The 18,980-nt window shown below is 32.9% G+C and overlaps 2 protein-coding genes across 3 annotated transcripts in view; one reads left to right on the forward strand and one right to left on the reverse strand.

Annotated features, from left to right (window-relative positions):
• Positions 1-5,492: 5,492 nt before the first annotated feature.
• Positions 5,493-14,649, forward strand: LOC138328118 (tubulin beta-4B chain-like). Its single transcript, XM_069274754.1, has 7 exons — positions 5,493-5,652; positions 9,567-9,675; positions 10,033-10,143; positions 11,951-12,403; positions 13,035-13,277; positions 13,927-14,112; positions 14,274-14,649. The coding sequence occupies exons 1-7, from the start codon at positions 5,596-5,598 to the stop codon at positions 14,450-14,452; spliced, it is 1,338 nt and encodes a 445-aa protein (XP_069130855.1). The 5' UTR covers positions 5,493-5,595; the 3' UTR covers positions 14,453-14,649.
• A 960-nt stretch (positions 14,650-15,609) lies between these two features.
• LOC138328119 (uncharacterized) overlaps positions 15,610-18,980 on the reverse strand; it is a 63,855-nt gene continuing 60,484 nt past the window's right edge. For both annotated transcript variants that reach the window (XM_069274755.1, XM_069274756.1), the window contains exon 7: positions 15,610-18,864. The gene's annotated coding sequence lies outside the window, so the exon portion shown is untranslated. The remainder of the gene's footprint in view (positions 18,865-18,980) is intronic.

Here is an 18,980-nt window from a genome sequence, read left to right on the forward strand (position 1 = left end):
ACTGTTAGTTGACGGTAAATTAGCTTATTTTCATTTTTACGTTAGATGAAAGAGCGGTAGCCGAAAAAGTCTTACCAAATATTTGAGTTACTAGAAAAATATATGTCAAAACTATGTGTGATCGTTCATAGAATCACAAAGATGGAAGATCCAACTTGATGTTAATCATTGCGCAGTCGTTGATCCATTACTTGTTTCTATAGATTTCGTATTCAAGTGTCGTTTAAATCATCCCTGCGTGTGACATACATATGTTTACTATTATTATGTAAACAATTTATTGGTGACCTTTTGAATCGGTTTCATTTTTATTATAAATATATTCATGGCACCTCAAAATCACAATATTTGCCTAAGATATTAGTTAGAAATGCACTAAGAGGATAACTGTTTATTCGTGACAAATATCTAAGCTATTTATACCAGTCTTATGATTACTACGAAAACAAAATTTCATTTGTGTAAGGTCGACTTTATCATGATGATGATGATCGTATATTTGTCAAAATGATTTTCAATTGGAAAATTTCCGTCGACAAGTAGAAATCTAGCTTTTCTTGAACTACAAGGAGCATTTTAATAAGAGAGTTCAACAAATGTATGTATATAGGACTCGTGTTTGAAGCTGTTAGCGTCGTCTTGTTTGTATTTACTTATTAAGAAAATATTCAGAAGCATGCTACCATATCGATAATTATTTTGATAAGGTAATGATGTAAACAATAGTCTACCAGTGAAAAAAAATCTTCGTTTTTAAAATGAGTTTTTGTGATGTCCTTCCGTTTGTATGTACTAAGTTTACATTTCAGTTGGTTTGGGTTTCTAGGACAATGTTTTTGAACTTTTACTCCGTCATTTAAATTCCTTCAATTTGTAACTACAGCAAATGTTACTCCAGTTGTTAACAAAAGTTAAAAGATTTATGCTTTTCTCGTGACTTTTATAATTTCAGAAATAGATCTATCAAGATATAATAATATATTGGAGGTTGTTTGTTAGGATGAAAAACTGAAGTCTTGATTTCACTTGATAGACGCTTAGTAACGCTAAATAAACATATTAAAACAAATGATTAATAGAATAAAATCTAACAACTCTGAGTAACTATTTACACTCCATCCACGACATGGGCTGCCATTAGGGTTATGTTTAAATAAATAACATATACTTGTAACGTCGCGATACAATTCTTTCGAAAAGAAACGGGACCCCACTTAGATTTTCTTTCAGGGGCCCTCGAGGGAAACCCGTAACTGCTGAATTAACACACACGTATTTATGTATGACCCCATTTAAAGTAAGACGGAAATGGAGGTTTTTTTTTTAAATAAATCTTGGTAAGGGAATAAAACATAATTGTACTAATAATACATGGTTTCCATTCACCAAAGAGAAAAATTTCTGTACAAGATTCATTGACGAGTTTTATACATCTGCGTTCTCCCTTTGGCGCCTCCCATTCAAGCCATTATATCATCATATAACAACAGGGAAGAGCCGCCGCAAATAGACCAATGGACAATCAGTGTTTACTTTACACCGAAATACGTAATTCGATTAAACAGACTCATTTTAAATATACCTTACTAGTTTGTACTTACATCATAGCTTCCAATACTTTATAGATATTTAATCGGATTACAAGTCAAAATGTTAAAATATTCACACTTCTTTACAAAGTACTCAAACAGTAGCAGTTGGGTACATCTACATTGTAATTCATCATTAGACATAATGCACAAATTTTTCGTTTTGACTTGATATTATGTGAAATGATAATCTGGTAATCCATTTCAGTTAATTACAATTTAAAAGTATTCTGGGTCCGGAATAGGATGTCTTCTCTACTCGCGAACTATTGTTACAACGGATTTCACTTCCACGAAAATGAGAACTGACAGTATTTCTGAGTTATAACCATTTTAGTGTAAAACGTTTCAGATGTTGCCATGGAAGCGGAAGACGCATTTTCCTATGGATCAACTGGTTCTTGTTTATGAACCAAACATTAAAGTCTCAGTACACTTTATCTTTTATCCATTTCCATGTCTCTTGATGTTTTAAAATTCAGCATTCGTCACAATTTATTTTGATGGCTCATATGCTCACATCCCGTTTTCATGTTTAGACTTAATAACAATAATGTAAATGGAAAATACAATAACACTTGATTCAATTGGAAACACATTGTATTTTCATGGTGATTTTGTTTTCTTCTTGAAACAAATTATGTTGTGTGCTGGCTGACACAGTGTTCTTAGATACAAGCATGTTTGTCGTGAGAAGGTACGAGAAGTAGGCTTACTCCTAAATCCTTACGGAATTATTTATAACAGATCTTCAAAGTCACCCGGTAAAACGATGCAATTTATTATTTAGTCTTGAAAATCACCAGGAAGGTAAGATTGCCCCATTTTATTTCGCTTCAAATTTTCACTTTATAATGCATACTGCAGAGGATTTATATGCGACGGTTTTATTCAAGAATGTCCAATTTCTCAATAACATCCTAAGAGGCGACAAGTCTTTAGAATGCAAGATTGTACATGTAACTTTCTTTGGAGCGAAATAAAAATAGATCTTATAGAAGTTAATCGATATCTACGTCCGAATCATCAAAAACTGAAATACATAGCATAGAAACCATACGTCCATGACGGATGAACCATGTATAATCCCGATGAAGGGAAATATACTTCTTATATATTACAACCCTATGCCATTTTAACGCTTTAATTCAAAAGTTCCCCTAATTCTACCTCGAACGTAAACAAATATCCCATATTCACCCCGAAATAACATCGGTTTCATGTACTTTAAAACTTATATTTTTTTCGCTTGACGAATTTTATGAAAAGATGTGTCCTATGAAAGTCGCCTCATCGCTGTATAGACGAATCGTCTTCGTTTCTCGTCATTGAACGTGTGTAAATCTTCATCGAAGCATTTGTGATCTGTGTAGATGTCTGACAGTTGATATCCCCCTAATCCTGTTAATGCCCTTATGAAAGGACCACAGTGGCTCCCTTCGTGTGACCCTATGAACCGCCACCCCAGGGTACCTGTCTATGAAGTACAGAGCCCTTACCTGTCGTGTTTATCTTATAACGATAGCTACCGTTACAACTTCATACGTACAAGTGTGTCTAATAAAACAGTTCATATACTACTTGAAATGCATGTTTTATTAACTTTTATGATTTCATACTGAAAGGTTTTATGGTCTGATTACGTGTATAATGTACACGGTATCTGATATTTAGGGATATATTACTAATATCAAATCTTACTACAAACATACTTTGTACATATGTTATACCTCGAAATGAATTCAAAACATCATTAAGTTTTTTTTGTTTTTTTTTTTTAAATGACGAGTCAGTTTTTAAAATATCATACATATAATCTTTATTATATAATTAAACATTTTGATTTTAGATATGAATTGCTTATGATGATTTATAGAGGAATGTGCGCCAGCAGAGTGGTTATAAAGAAACTGGCATATTTTAGCACTATTCCTTCACCTCTGAGTTCCGAGCTCGTGGTCACTAAACCATAGTCTGATATTTCTCCAAGAAGCTCTGCTTTACTCCACCACCTAATCCCTACTTCGTTCCAAATGACTTTCAGCTTAAAAACTAACCAAAAAAATATAACTGGGAGAAGATTTGATCACTCCAAACCCCGCATTAACATATCATCGAGTTGAATGATGTTATAGGTATGACTAGTTATTCATTATAACATCATATTGCGTATGAAAAAGGTGCTGGAAAATTTGTTTTGGCTTTGTATGTGTGTCTTTCTATTCATTTGTTGAATACGATATATATATATTCCGTGCAGAACTTAAACTGACAATTTGTGAATGATAATATGTCCAGCATGCAATGCAAGTCGTCTGAAATGTAGATTTTCTTGAAGCAATGATGCATTGTAACTATTCAGCCAGGTTTTGTATGCTCAAACATGTCTCTATTCTAAGTCTTACCAAAGCCATTGTCACTCCCCCAGTACCGCCCTTATTATATCAATGCAGGTCCGGATAATGGAATCCATGTATTGCTTGCTAAGTCAGCCAAATCGACATCAATATCCTTTTCGTATCTCTTTTAATATTGCTATATATGAGAAGTTGCACAATTTGTCTGGTACACTGAAGATTCTTCAAAACCTATAAGAAAAATACTTTTCTGTCAAATTAGTCTAGTATTGAAAGTCACATACTATCTTGCAAGTGTAGCTTTTGAATGTTGAAATGTTGAAGGGACGAAATGATGTTTTGACTGCATATACATTTAAGATTTCAAAAAGAGTGTTTTCAACCTGACATAGTGTGTTTATATGTACATTTCCTAAGCGTTTGGCCATACTATCTTTTTATTAATGGTTCTTATAGAGTCTCCTGGTAGATGTGTATATATTCTAATATTTTCTGATTGAGTCTATTTCTAGTTTGGATTGTTTTGCTATTCAGTTGGTGGTCTACATGGTTGTTTGATGCCATAAAATCAGCAGCTGTCTGGGTCTTTTCCGCGTCAAACGAGCTGACAGGCGTTGACCTTGGGCAAGAGTGATGGCAATGTCATTAGTTTCCCTTCAAATCGAAAGCAATTAGAAGATAAGAAAAAACTAAAGGGAATGCTTACATGTTACTACGTCAACAACCTTCATTTACTTTTGAACAATAGAACATAGAACAGTGGTGTTGACTTTGACAATACTAAAACATATAACCAAGGACGACGAAACATGTTTCCTTAATTTTCTAAAATGGTCGTCCGGAATTTAAATTAAATGCTATCAGAGTTTCAGGATATCAGGGTAAACATCTATATGAGAAAATGAAATTTCAATGAATATTGTAACTTGTTTAATTGAACTCAAGGTGAAAAAGTGTCACCAGGTGACGAGGTTGGATTTATTGTTAATTTCCCAGGTATACTACTCACACCTGAATGTCATCTAGGATAAAAATGATTAATTATTCTTATGACCGCATACATTTATAACGATAAGGTCAACAACTCTGACATTTTGTATAGAAGTTATAGTTTTTCTTTTAGGCAAAGGAAAAATTAGCAGTCGTTCGTATTTCTTTTATATTTGTATAAATGTTCTGTAACTCTGAATAAATGTTTCAGCATAAACCCCCAAGGATTCGGGTAGGAGAGTGCTTTAAAGTATCCTAGCAATAACGCGTTTCGGGATATTTGATATAAGTTGTGTTAAATGTTTACGGTTGTCAAGATTACTTTAGAACCAAGCCTTGTCTGTTCAGGTCCAGTCGTGTGCCGATATCCATCCGCTTCAAAAATTGAAAAGGTATAGCACTGTCGTAGTAACGACAAACAGAACTTTGTCAGTTTAACGTATACAAATATAGGTTAACTGAACAGCGCATCAACATTGACACATGACGCGATCAGATCGGAACTACATGGGCGGAAGGGCACAGGTGTGATTGGTCGATTTCTCTCGATATATATGATCTAGTCACGTGATAACATTGTCTTAGACAATCTATATGAGAAGTAAAGGCCGACTGGGCCAAATAACGGGATACCTGCCGAAAACACCACACAAATCACCATGAGGGAAATTGTTCACCTACAGGCAGGCCAGTGTGGCAATCAAATTGGTGCTAAAGTAAGTTCTCTTTTTTAAATATCTATAATATAAAAAAAAATAATAATTTTATTCAAATATGCATCTAGAGCAAACAATTAACAATGATATGGAAAGTTATTTGATCTCTCGTAAGAAGAACAATTATAACAATTTTAAATGCTGACAATTTTGAAAAAGAAACAAAGTGTTATATGATTGAAATTAATAAAATATATCACGAAAACATACTTTTGTATTTTAACCTGTATTTACTTTTTGTTTCCGACATATTTGGCTTATGTATTTGCATTTTTCTTGGGGAAAAATATGAATGGGTCATCCATATTTTTTATCAGTTTAAAAAGGCAATATAATGAGATCAAAAACTAGATTTTGTAGCTTTCTTATGTAATTTATTTGTTCTTATTAATTTATTTTTAAGACATGCTTGTTATCTTTGTCTATCAGGTTTTAATGACATATGATTGCTGATAAAACCTACTATACAATCTTACCGATATCAGGTAAATGTAATCCAGTCATGTCTGAAAACCTCGACTGTTTAAAGGCAATAAACAACACTGATTTATTTCATGGCTATAAATATGCCTGTTTGATATGTATAAACTTTTGATGACTCCACAATACGATTGACATACTGTTTGCTCATATTTGGTGCATACACAATCTTGCATTTCGACAGTTTGTCGATCACTAACAAAATGCTTTAACTAAAACATTTATTACAGTTGCCACACAAACCCCTGCCTTTATAATTTGAAGTACATAGATTATGAACCTTACTTGTGAATTTTTTTTTATGAATCAAAGGGTTATTTTGTTTGGTTTGGATTTTGAGACGTTGTTATTTAGATAATGTTGATAGACGAAGGTCTAATATCACCTGATGACTTTATAGTATTGTTTCAAAGCATTACGTCGGGTTTCTTTAGTCTGCGGTGGCCGATTAGTTCGATGCCACCTCTGGATCACGAGTAAGACTCGTTTGGGGCAGTTGCTAGGCACTGGTTGTTGAGTTTAAACAATCAAAAAAGTAACTTTTACACATGAACTTTATGATACTGATATAAGATCCCACTGGTTACGAATTTGTACTAAGGCCAGAATGGTGAATTTAAAATTCAGTAACCTCTGGTTAACAGTTTTCCTCTGGGTACTACGTTTTTTCTTCGCAAATAAAATTTAATTGTCCTGAAATGAATTATCACAGCTCCTAATACATGTATAACGTTAGCTTTTTCGATACTAACCGATTGTGAAACAGTGCAGAAACCAGGTGACTAAACTTGTGAAATTTGGAAACAAAAATGAATTATTAGCAATTGACAAAGGATATATGGAATATCAAACGTAAGAGAAAGAATTGTCTAAATATATTCTAGCTAATAGCAACCTTCTTTACAAATCATGTGTCATGACGTTGGTAAAAGGTATTTGCGGTACTGTGTACCGGGTAGATTGTACATCAATGCTTTCTGAAATGCGTACCTTGTCCAAAGAGTGTGTGTGCATGTGATTTTCCCATTTTATCCTCAACCTGAATCGTCTACTTTACTATTAGTTAGTGTTTGTTTGCATATAAATTTTTTACCACATTGAACTATAAGTCAACGTGATTTCATGCGGTGGATGTAATGTATTCAGAACTCTTGTTCTGCCAGCATCACCTGCTCTCTTCAATACTTTACATGTAAAATGATATACTGTTAATAGACAAAATTTATCAAATTATTTAACGAGGTTGATAAATTTCATATCACATAGTCATGAGTGTAAGATTCTATTTATCACATAACTTTTATTAATAGACAGTGGATTGCCTATGATTAAGGCAAATCATTACTTTTAAGATTTAAAACTACCATAAGCTTAATATTGTGTTAAAGGTATTTTCTATATGTACCACACCATCAGTACATGACATCATATGCGCCCCAAAATATTCGCGGAAAGCATCATCTTAGTTTCTTTGCAAATGTAATAAAACGGCTGTCCTTTTGGAAAAATTAAAGCATTTGATTGCATATTAAAAAAACATATTTAAACCAGTATTGATATCATCTAACCAAATATAAGTGTAAAGAAGAACGCTAAGCAAAAGTTACTACACGAAACTTTTTTTTCAAGATTCCATCACATGCAATTTTTAAGAGGTGAAAAGAGGGCTTCACATACGGCTACCCTGTCAGTAAAGATATTTCGGAGTATATTAAAAATTCTCGCACGGCGTGATTCAATCAAGGTAGATATTTAATACTTAGTTTACGATTCTCAGTAAACATGTTGAAATCTACGACTTTTTAATTAAATCCGGAGCTCTTTAGAATACTCAATGAATACACTTAAACTGATAAAGCATGCCGGTATCTCTGGTGTACTGAGGCCCGCCAGTACATGAATTTGTAACAGCTTTAATGATTTTAAAGGTATTTTTAGGATTTCTCCCGGTTAACATTCACAATTGTTATCTGGGATTTCTTACTAATGTCTAAATCAACATTCATTCATCAATTTAAATCGGTATACCTAATAATGATAACCATATAATGCCGAGTTATCCCGTTATGGAAGTCGCTATGAATAAATATAGATGTTGTGATGTTACCGGGTCTGGTTCGAGAGGACGATTTGGCCACCACTATGTTCCACGTGTGGACTCAAGAACGTGATTAAATATTAGATCTTTATTGACATACCTCTGTTTGAGAAATCAGTTGATTGTTTGCTCGTTTTTAATAATAATAGGCGACATGTTGGGTGCCAATGTTGGAACAGGTCGCGCCAATGTATACTGAGGGGTTGATTACAATGGAGGCTCTGTGTGGTGATTAACCCTAACGCGATCTTTGTTCAGCTCAGGTGCTGATATAAAGAAATGAATAAACTTTAAATATCAAACATTATTAAACAATTTTGACAGATTGATACAGATTAAGCTATCGTTTACTTTAAAGGGTGCTGGCATTAGAATGTTCATTCTAGTGAATTCCAATTTATCTTGAAAGTGTCAATGATCTCAAGTCCACTTATGCACTTCTTCATTTGGTTTTTAATCACTTGAATCCAAATACGAACTACTGTGAATGATGTTTAAATAAACGGCTTATATTTACTTATTATTCAAACTTTTATATGACACTGATCAATGCCACTTAAAAATCACAACTAAATTTAAAATCTTCTCTAAATCCATTTCCGGATTGCAATTGCTGAAATTTAATTGTGTTAAAAGGTTTTCATATATTTATCCGTTTCTTGATACCATAGTCGGTTCAATGTAACAATATACGAGTATGTTGCTACCTTTTAACGTTTTAAAATCATTTTATCTTTAAATTGCCAATCTCAATTAAAATGCTTGCTTTTAACTGGCATTAGAAGATTCTTCATTTAACAGTTTACTATCTCTAAGCTACCTTTCATTATAACAAAGCTATTTGCAATCTGTTAAAAGTATTTGAATGTGATAAGATATTCGGAATCATATTGAATTGAATGGACTGTGTTTCAATAAACTTTGGGATGTAAACGCCTGAATGTTCCTTTCATTAAAGGTGCTCGTGTAGAAGTAAGTCTGTCCCTTTTTAACCTCCTTATTTTATTTGCCTTTCTTTATTCCATTCCTTAAATAAAAATATACCATGATCATGTGCACACAAGAACATCTTGGTTTGAATAATTCTATTTCCCGTGGAAGAATTCACGTTCATTGTTTCATTGCTTCCAAGAGGTACTATCTGACCTAATTACAGTAGTTGTCTGTTCTTTCTATTTTGCTGTGAGGTGAGGTGCAATTGCCATTGGTGTCGGTTGTTGTATTTAGGTAAAGATATCTGACCAATTGGTATAAATTTTTTCTGTTTTTTTTTTCACTAGTACTTGGAGGTGTTATCTGACCCATTCTAGTTTAAATAAATTTTGTCTTTAACTAGTTCTGGGAGGTGATATCTGACGAGCATGGTATCGACCCTACAGGAACATACCACGGGGACTCTGACCTACAGCTGGAGAGAATCAATGTATACTTCAATGAGGCAACAGGTAAGTAACGGCACGCAAATTATAAATTGATTAGGCATTTGTTTAAATATCTTCAATCAGTTCAGAACTTCGTACTTTCGTCATCCTCACATGTAACTGTGTTAAATTCCAAGCGAAGTTCAAATAATTGGTGTTCAGGCAAATTTGACCAAAACCACCTTGCAATAAATACAAAGGTTTTTTTACGCTGAAAATGTAGTGCAAGAAGCAAATTTTAAATTACAGACCATTTTAAGCGTTATTGAACATTTTAGTTATTAATTGATGTCTTAGTAACACAATGTCTGTATTCAAAATCAGATTCAATCACCCTTACACCTAAATTGTTTACAATGTGTTTACGTGATTTTGTCCTAGGCGGAAAATATGTTCCCCGTGCCACCCTCATTGACCTTGAACCCGGTACCATGGATTCTGTGAGGTCAGGACCGTTCGGTCAGATATTTCGCCCTGACAACTTTGTGTTCGGTTCGTATAGTAACGTATAAGACAACATCTTTCAAATAAGTTCACACGTGCAATGGTAATTATTATGTATTACGACTATTGGAATAAAAACAAAAGCACATCTTTTTTATTTTTTTTTATTTTCAATTTTTTTGATGTCACATTCATGTCATACACAATTTTAATTACAATAAAAAGAGCTGTATCTATAAAGAGTGAGCTTATTTGTACACAAGAGGTCTACATTATTTTCATGAAAGATATAGCAATGTAAGCAAAATTGGTTGAAAAACAAAAAACGGTCTTAGTTAGCAATATGGTTAAAGGAGAACACTTATTATTTAGATAATTTATTGACTCTATTCTCTAAGTAAATCTAAAATGTGAAAAAAGAAGTTTTTCATGAATATCAATATATGTAAAGAAACAACACTCAAAAGACTTTCAGAAAGAAAAAATAAATATAAATTACATAGTACCAATATTTTCAATGTAGTTCCATCCATGCATAACCAGCTATAATATATTGTAATATTGGAGTTTAATAGAAAAATAATGAAGAACAACTTTATTTTAATGACATTGCCTTATTAGTTACGACATCATAAACTAATGCCAATTTCATAACTTTAATAATTAATCTAAAAGTCTATCAATAAAGTTCCACTTTTGATTTATAGTAATTTGTTTCTTATTTGAATAAGTGTGTAACCCATACATTTCTACATTTCTATAATGAAAAATATTTGTTTTCCAATCTCTAATTGTAGGGATTTTCTTTTTCAATTTACACATGTATACATAATATTTCATCATTAGGAATAAAAAAATTGATCACATTTTCATATTCATTGTCCAAAATTCCAAGAAACATAATAATTGGAGTCCTAGGCACTTCTAATTGGTATTTTGTTCTTAAAAGGTATAAAAAAGATGATAAAAAAGATTGTACATGACAGCATTCCCAAAACAGGTGCATTAAAGTTTCTCTTCCCTCTTCGCAAAACGTGCACCTTTCCGTCTCGCTCATTTTAATTTGCATTAATTTGTTATTTGTATATACTATTCTATGAAGAAGTTTAAATTGAAAATTTTGTAATATTGTGTCATCTGTAATATATCTTGGAATAAGGTAAAACTTAGACCAAGACTCTTTGGGAATATTGACATGTAACATGTCCTGCCAGGAATCTTGACTCTTTTTTGGTACTTCTGTAACTTTTGTCAGTAAACATTTATAAAAAAATTTTGTAACCTTTTCGTGACTTTTTAAGTATTGAATATGTTTACATGGTTTCATGTCCAGTGGTGTATTATTTTGGTACAAAATATGTTTCCAAGATCTAGGTATTGCATTCAAAATTCCATAAAATTCAATAAAATTAATATTCAAATTAAATTTCATACAAAAGTTATTGTATGACAGAAATTCATTATTTTCAACAAGGTCTCCAATAAAATATACACCTTTTTCACACCATTGTTTATATAATATTATATTTTATCAATTTTTATGTAATTATTATACCATATCGGCTGAGATGCAACTTCACATCTTCACTACGTCTGCATCGCTTAGTTAGTTTACCCTTAACGATGCTTGGTCTTCTGCATAATGTTATAGATACGTAATGAAAACTAGAAAACAAGTTATTTTTCATTTTCATCATCATTTTCTATCATGTTTAATATTTAGCTTGATTTTTTTTTGCGTCAACTTCTGGACATAATAAATTCATTTTTTATTTTGGTTTTTCTAATCCTGACCCAATACGTTTATGCTAGACATTATAATCGTTCATAATTTTACACATTTCCGGTTTTGCAGGTCAGAGTGGTGCCGGAAACAACTGGGCCAAAGGTCACTACACAGAGGGCGCTGAACTGATCGACTCCGTTCTAGATGTCGTTCGAAAGGAGACCGAAAGCTGTGATTGTGTTCAGGGTTTCCAGCTCACTCACTCCCTCGGCGGAGGAACTGGAGCCGGAATGGGAACTCTCCTCATCAGCAAAATCCGAGAGGAGTACCCGGATAGAATCATGAACACATTTTCCGTAGTGCCGTCCCCTAAAGTATCTGACACAGTGGTAGAGCCGTATAATGCCACCCTCTCTGTTCACCAGCTGGTGGAGAATACTGATGAGACCTACTGCATTGACAATGAAGCCCTCTATGATATTTGCTTCCGGACATTAAAACTTACCACCCCGACCTACGGTGACCTTAACCATCTCATCTCGGCTACCATGTCAGGAGTAACAACTTGCCTCAGGTTCCCAGGTAACTTAGAATCCAACATTTTGTAATTTCTGAATAAGACCTAATGATAAGATCATAAACAAGTTTTAACTTTAGACTCAATCATAGATGGCGTTAGAAAAAGTTACGTTACTTTTTTTGAAGTTGTTTACAAAAACCTTAGTATATAGCTCCTAGGATCTGGTGTGGTTTTCGAGTGAGTTGCTAACGGATATTTGAAATACACAAACATTTAGTTACATCATACCACTATTTAATATGGGTTTCAATAGATTATATTCTATCGAGTGAAATTTGTATTTTGTAGTGCTATTATTACATGTATCCCATGCTTCTGTCACAGTAGACCTAGTTACATCGTTGTATTTGACATACCACTTTTCAATTACCTCATACATTCTTATACCTTATTAGAAATGTTTATTTGGATTACCTGATTACTAAATAACAGATACTCATAAGGCGCATTCCTACGTCATCCGTCTGTCTTTGTATGGTGATTTACATGATGTATTTGTTTTCAATAAAACATTTATTTTTCCTACCGACATTTTTAACATATTTACCAACTGGTCTATAGATAAGCATAGCATGCACCTTGATATTTGATGTTAAATAAAACTTATTCTTTATTATTCTTACCGTATCACAGGTCAGCTAAATGCCGATTTACGAAAGATCGCAGTCAATATGGTGCCATTCCCTCGTCTCCACTTCTTCATGCCTGGATTCGCCCCCTTGACCTCCAGAGGGAGCCAGCAGTACCGTGCACTGACAGTTCCAGAGTTGACCCAGCAAATATTTGATGCCAAGAACATGATGGCGGCGTGTGATCCCCGACACGGACGCTATCTTACAGCAACAGCTATGTTCAGAGGCAGGATGTCCATGAAAGGTACAATTTATGAAAAATGAAATTGTGTTACCGGAAAAAACATAATTATGTTATACATGAACTTACGATGCCTCAGGAAATCGGCGACTGTTCGTTTGAGATTGTGTTTTCTCTGCGGTATAATTAACATCTAACATCTCTGGTTAATATTAAAAAAATATAACTCCAAAGAAAACCAGTCTAAATGCGTTCATTGGCCTTCCAAAAGTTCTCACATATTAATACGACGGTCAAGTTCTGCTTACGTTTCCCAGTTCTGACCATTGAAATAAAGAAAAGCTGAAAGCATTGAAAGCGAGGCTGCGTGGAAATGTAACCACGGACATAGTCAGCCGGGAGGACGTTTTAGGATTCCTGTACTTTAAATTAATTTCTACGTACGTAGACAGATTTTGACGAGAAAGTTTATTTTTCTATTCCATAAGAAATTATACTGGATACATTCACACCATTTTTACCGACTTTAGTCATCCTTGCCCGACTGTTAATATTAAAAAAATATAACTCCATAAATGTAGATTTTCACTTTAGTAATCTTGCCTGGTTTTTCGGTAAAAACTCTCATACGCAATTTATTTATTTAATAAAGTTCGATTTAACGCCATTGTCAGTTCTCAAAATTCTAAAATTATCTTTACTTTTCAATCAGAGGTGGACGAGCAGCTGTTGAACGTGCAGAACAAGAACAGCAGCTACTTCGTAGAGTGGATTCCAAATAACATCAAGACGGCAGTCTGTGACATCCCACCACGTGGTCTCAAAATGTCTGCTACGTTTGTCGGAAACACTACTGCCATCCAGGAGTTGTTCAAGCGTGTGTCTGAACAGTTTACAGGTAAGACATTATCGGCTATAGAGAGTTTTGTTTTGTCTTTCATTTCTCTCGAATTGTTTTCAATCATCATTGTTACCATACGTTATAGAGTAAGACTTTACAAAATATATATTTACTGTATCAACAGATATTGACTTCTTTTTATCTATTCTTTCTGACAGCCATGTTCCGGCGAAAGGCTTTCCTCCATTGGTACACTGGTGAGGGTATGGATGAGATGGAGTTCACAGAAGCCGAGTCCAACATGAACGACTTGGTGTCTGAGTACCAACAATACCAGGATGCAACAGCCGACGAAGAAGGCGAGTTCGAGGAAGAAGAAGGAGAAGAAGAAGCATAACCAGTGACAATCGAAACTAATATTTAGAACTCCAATGTGATAACAATGCTTGTTTACAATCAACAACATATTCCGTCCTATTCCTATGTATTGAAATTATGAAATATATTATTAGCTGAACTTTGAACCATCGAAACAACAAGTATAGTTCATTATTTTTGTAACTTTATTTAAAATAAAAACGTATTTATGAGTTATCATTAATTTATTATTTTCTTTAGGGAATGGAGAAGATAAAGTGTCTATTTATTTCGAAATATATATGCAGACAAATTAAGAATTATTAAAGTTATTCGCAAATAAACTATATTCCACGTTGCGAAGACAGCTTTACCATCTTCAGTCCAATAATGACATGACGTCATATCGACAGAACACGTCACTTACAGTACACACAGAACTATAAGATAAATTGGGTTTAGCGTTAAGTTTGGTTTTATTTTATTCTATGTCCTGCTGTTAACGACGTATCAATACTTGAAAGCTGTCTTACTCACAACTAGTGATAATAAAATCGGAATAAAAGTTACCTAAAGTTAAATGATTTTATATTTCTATCATCGTGAACACCTCAGCAGCGACATCATTACCCACGGTATATTTCTGCAGCCTTTTAAACTCGTTGCTTTTTTAACTTTACTATAAACTGTTAGTGTCGATAATTGCGATAATTAATAGGCGGATTAATTGTTGTAGAAATAGACTACACGAAATACCATTCAAATAGCCAATCTCATACCATTCTCTAGGCAAGTGATTGATAAGTTTTCTTTCTTCAAAAATACCTTCATTTTCATTATGACAGTCTTGGGTTGGATATCAGGACAGTGATAATATTCTTTGGAGTTTCGAGGATGTCATGACGAAATACCAAAAGTTATAATAACGCGCATCAGGCAATATAAACAGTTACCACAAATAAGAAATGATTAATGAAATCTATCCGCAAATGTGTCTTCATATTGAATCCAGATTCAAATTGTCTGAAATTTGCTAACGTGATGACAAAATGGCATCAGGCTTTCCTGAATTGATCGACTTTAGAATTGCAACAGAAGGTAAAGGTTTCAAATATCCTTCTGACTAGCTCATATTATGTAAAATTAGGGTCGTGCATAATTATATGAGTAAATTCGAAAAAAATACAAACAACAGAATTTATGGTCAATCTTAGTTTTATTATGTTAGCACGAGCCAACCATAGATGATCAAAATAATGAACACTGTAATTAGCATTGCTATGTATAAGGATAAAATCATATTTCATGGTTAGACAAACAAACATGTAATAAATACAATGAGATGACTATTTATTCAAAACCCGTCGATTTTCGTCAACTTATGCTACTATAAAAATGCTGTTTGGTCCAATATTATCGCACTCATTATGAGCTATATTTAAACTGTTATAGTGTGTATTAATGTCATTTCACAAATTTTAATTACCATTAATATTATTTATTTTTGCGGTAAGTGCGGTAAGAAAAACCTAAAGATTTAGCCGTGACTCCTGTTTTTCATTCTTTTATATTGGATTAGTACAGCTACGTCATCTTTGGTTTTTGCTAAGGTTTTGTGCCAGGGTTTTAGCCAGGAAAACAACCGGGAACAAAATTATCGTTCCTGAGTTGGAACTCTTTAATATTATAGACTACTTCAGGATTAAATTTAATTATATTTCTATACGAAAATGACATTGTACACAGTATATTTGTTGTAGAGATTCCAATGATAACATACATGGGTTAAATAGACATCAAAATATCAAAATGCATTTACATTGTATTATATAATAAATTAATTACTACACTAATTTACTTCTCTCCTATATCTCCACATCATGAATAGTCCTATTTATCAATATGAATATTGATGTGTACTAACAAGAAACAACAAACAATACATTACTTATACTCCATTATAAGTATTCGGAATTTATTATATAAACTGTTATATATTTTAAAGATATGCAACTTCTATAATTTCATCGCATATACAGAATCTAGAAAATCATTCATGATTGAATTAGTAACATTGGGGGGAAAATAAAGGAAAATACTTAAGATTAACTCTATCAAAAAAGAAAAAAAAATATTTGTGTAACAGGTACAATATATAAAGAAATAATTGCGATGAAACTAGGTAAATAATCAATTGTTTTCATAGCAAAATAATATATATGACATTACTTCATGTCAGTTGTTCGTTGCATTGGAATAACTTAATAATCTATACAAGATGACACATAAAACGAAACAACGAAGCAAAGCAACAACGTGAACAACAGTCATGAAATATCTGAATAAACGACAAATCGAACATTAATAGTGCTCGTGATGAATTCAAACTGAGTAGAATAATGTAAACTTTTAATGCGCATTATGTGTTATGTTTGATGAACTACATTGAAATCTTGCCTTTGGCACGTTTGTCTTTTTAATAAGTTATTTTTACACAGAATCTTGGTAAACATATTTGATATTGAAATAAGCCTGGACTAGTTCGTTTGGGGTTAGCAATAATTAGATAATTATAACTGAAGCAACAAAGTCAACACAATATAAATAAATGAAATATTCACGAACGAAAAAATCAACAGAATCATAACGATATATTTTAAAAGGATGTTTTCTCCAAACCTATTTCAAGAAAATATGTAAATAAGTGACATTTTCCTCGATAGCAAAATAAATTAATGAAACGAAGCGAAAACACATTTAAGAGTTAATTTACAGATGACAAATAAGGTATATATTATTGTAATGTGAACAATGTAATACCAATGTAATTTTATACTGACCCTTATTGTGTATAACGATACATGTTTCTGGTTTAATTCCAATAAAACAAAGACAAAAGTATCTAATATTCAGTTCAGATATCATTGCTTCCATTATCTCATCGTCTTCACGCATCTATAATATGAGTATTAGCCCGCTTCTGTTCATTTGATACTGTTAAATTTTTAATTGAAAACGACAAAACTAAGTTGAGATCCAATTTTTGAAAAAACAATGCAAATATATGCTTCGTTTCCCTTTACTGTTAGTTGTATTAAATAAAACTATTAAAACAAAAACTTAAGTTGTTTTGGGTGAAATGCAGATCACTAATGGTCATTAATAAAATAAAGTTTTCTTTAAATAGTATGTTTAACCCCATTTCATATTCTAAGAAAACGGCTTTTGTTTCTATTGTTAATATCAACTTAAAATCGATCACATATCGAAGGTTAGTCTATTTGAAACACTACATAATCGATACCAATATTCTGTCAAACCTAGTTTCTGCAAAACTGAAGGGGCGAAATTAAAGAAAGTAAGTGATGAGAGCGGATCAAATGCACAATTCAGTTCGTTTTTCATTGCATGATAAATAAATACACGATGGGTCAAAATCGAACTAAACAAACAGTATATTGTTAATTCATTTTATGTTGTTTTTGATTGATTACAAACTGGAAAATAATCAAATTGTCAAAAATCACGAAAACTTAATTATATGAAGGCGAATCTCGTTATCTCGAAGGCATTTGGGGCCATGATAACCCTTCGTTATATCAAGAGTATTCATGATAACCGAGTAAAACATATAATATATATATTTTTAATCGATATAAGTTTAATTATAAGTTTGAATATTGTAATAACATTATATTGAGTTTTCACAGGCAACAGAACACCACTCATAAATAGCCTAATGCTACATAATCAGATGCTAATGATAAGTGTATAATAGCATTTCCGAAATCCAAAGGTTTCTCTTTCGATTTATCTTATCTGAGCTACACCTTTTACTGTTAAAGTGCAAGGCCATATTAGGGATATATTCCTGAGTTATCTGCTCTTGTGGGCGGGTGCTGATTGTTCTGTCATATTGATAACGACATATTAAAGTCTTTTTTATAAAATGTGACATCACGTTCATATGTACGTGACTCAGATTCAATACCAATCTTCAATAGCAGATAACTCTGCAATATACAAATACAAAAATACTTTGGCTAGATTGTATTAGAATGAAGTTCAATGTTACATATTAATAATTCAAAAACTGATATCTCTGTTAACATTAATCAGTTTATTATATCAACTCAATCCTAATACATAGCCTGGTAACTTCCCATTTTCGAAATCTGCTGTGGGTGCAGAAAAGACGGATATTCCGAAAGTTTGACAGCTGAACATTGAAGATGGATGGATGGATGAGGTAGATGGACTTCTGGGTGAAAGGCGAGGGTTTGTGATTGTTACTACCGACCTCCGGGATACCCCCTCGGACTGTGACGTTCTTCCTCTAATAGATGTAGTATCGGTAAATCTCTGTTATCTACGCCTTCACAAAATCCTTTTCTCATATCAAACCGACCTCCTGCACAGGTTGGCTGCATACATTCATTCCGCTTGACACATCTGTGAAAAAAAATCAACAAAAAAATTCAAAAATATTTCAAAGCAAAATGTGTTATTTCTGTGCATTAATTTTGTTTTATTTTCAATTGAATTACGTCTTTGCATCTTACAGAGTT

Source organism: Argopecten irradians, chromosome 7 (genome assembly GCF_041381155.1).
Source record: "Argopecten irradians isolate NY chromosome 7, Ai_NY, whole genome shotgun sequence".
Taxonomy (NCBI): domain Eukaryota; kingdom Metazoa; phylum Mollusca; class Bivalvia; order Pectinida; family Pectinidae; genus Argopecten; species Argopecten irradians.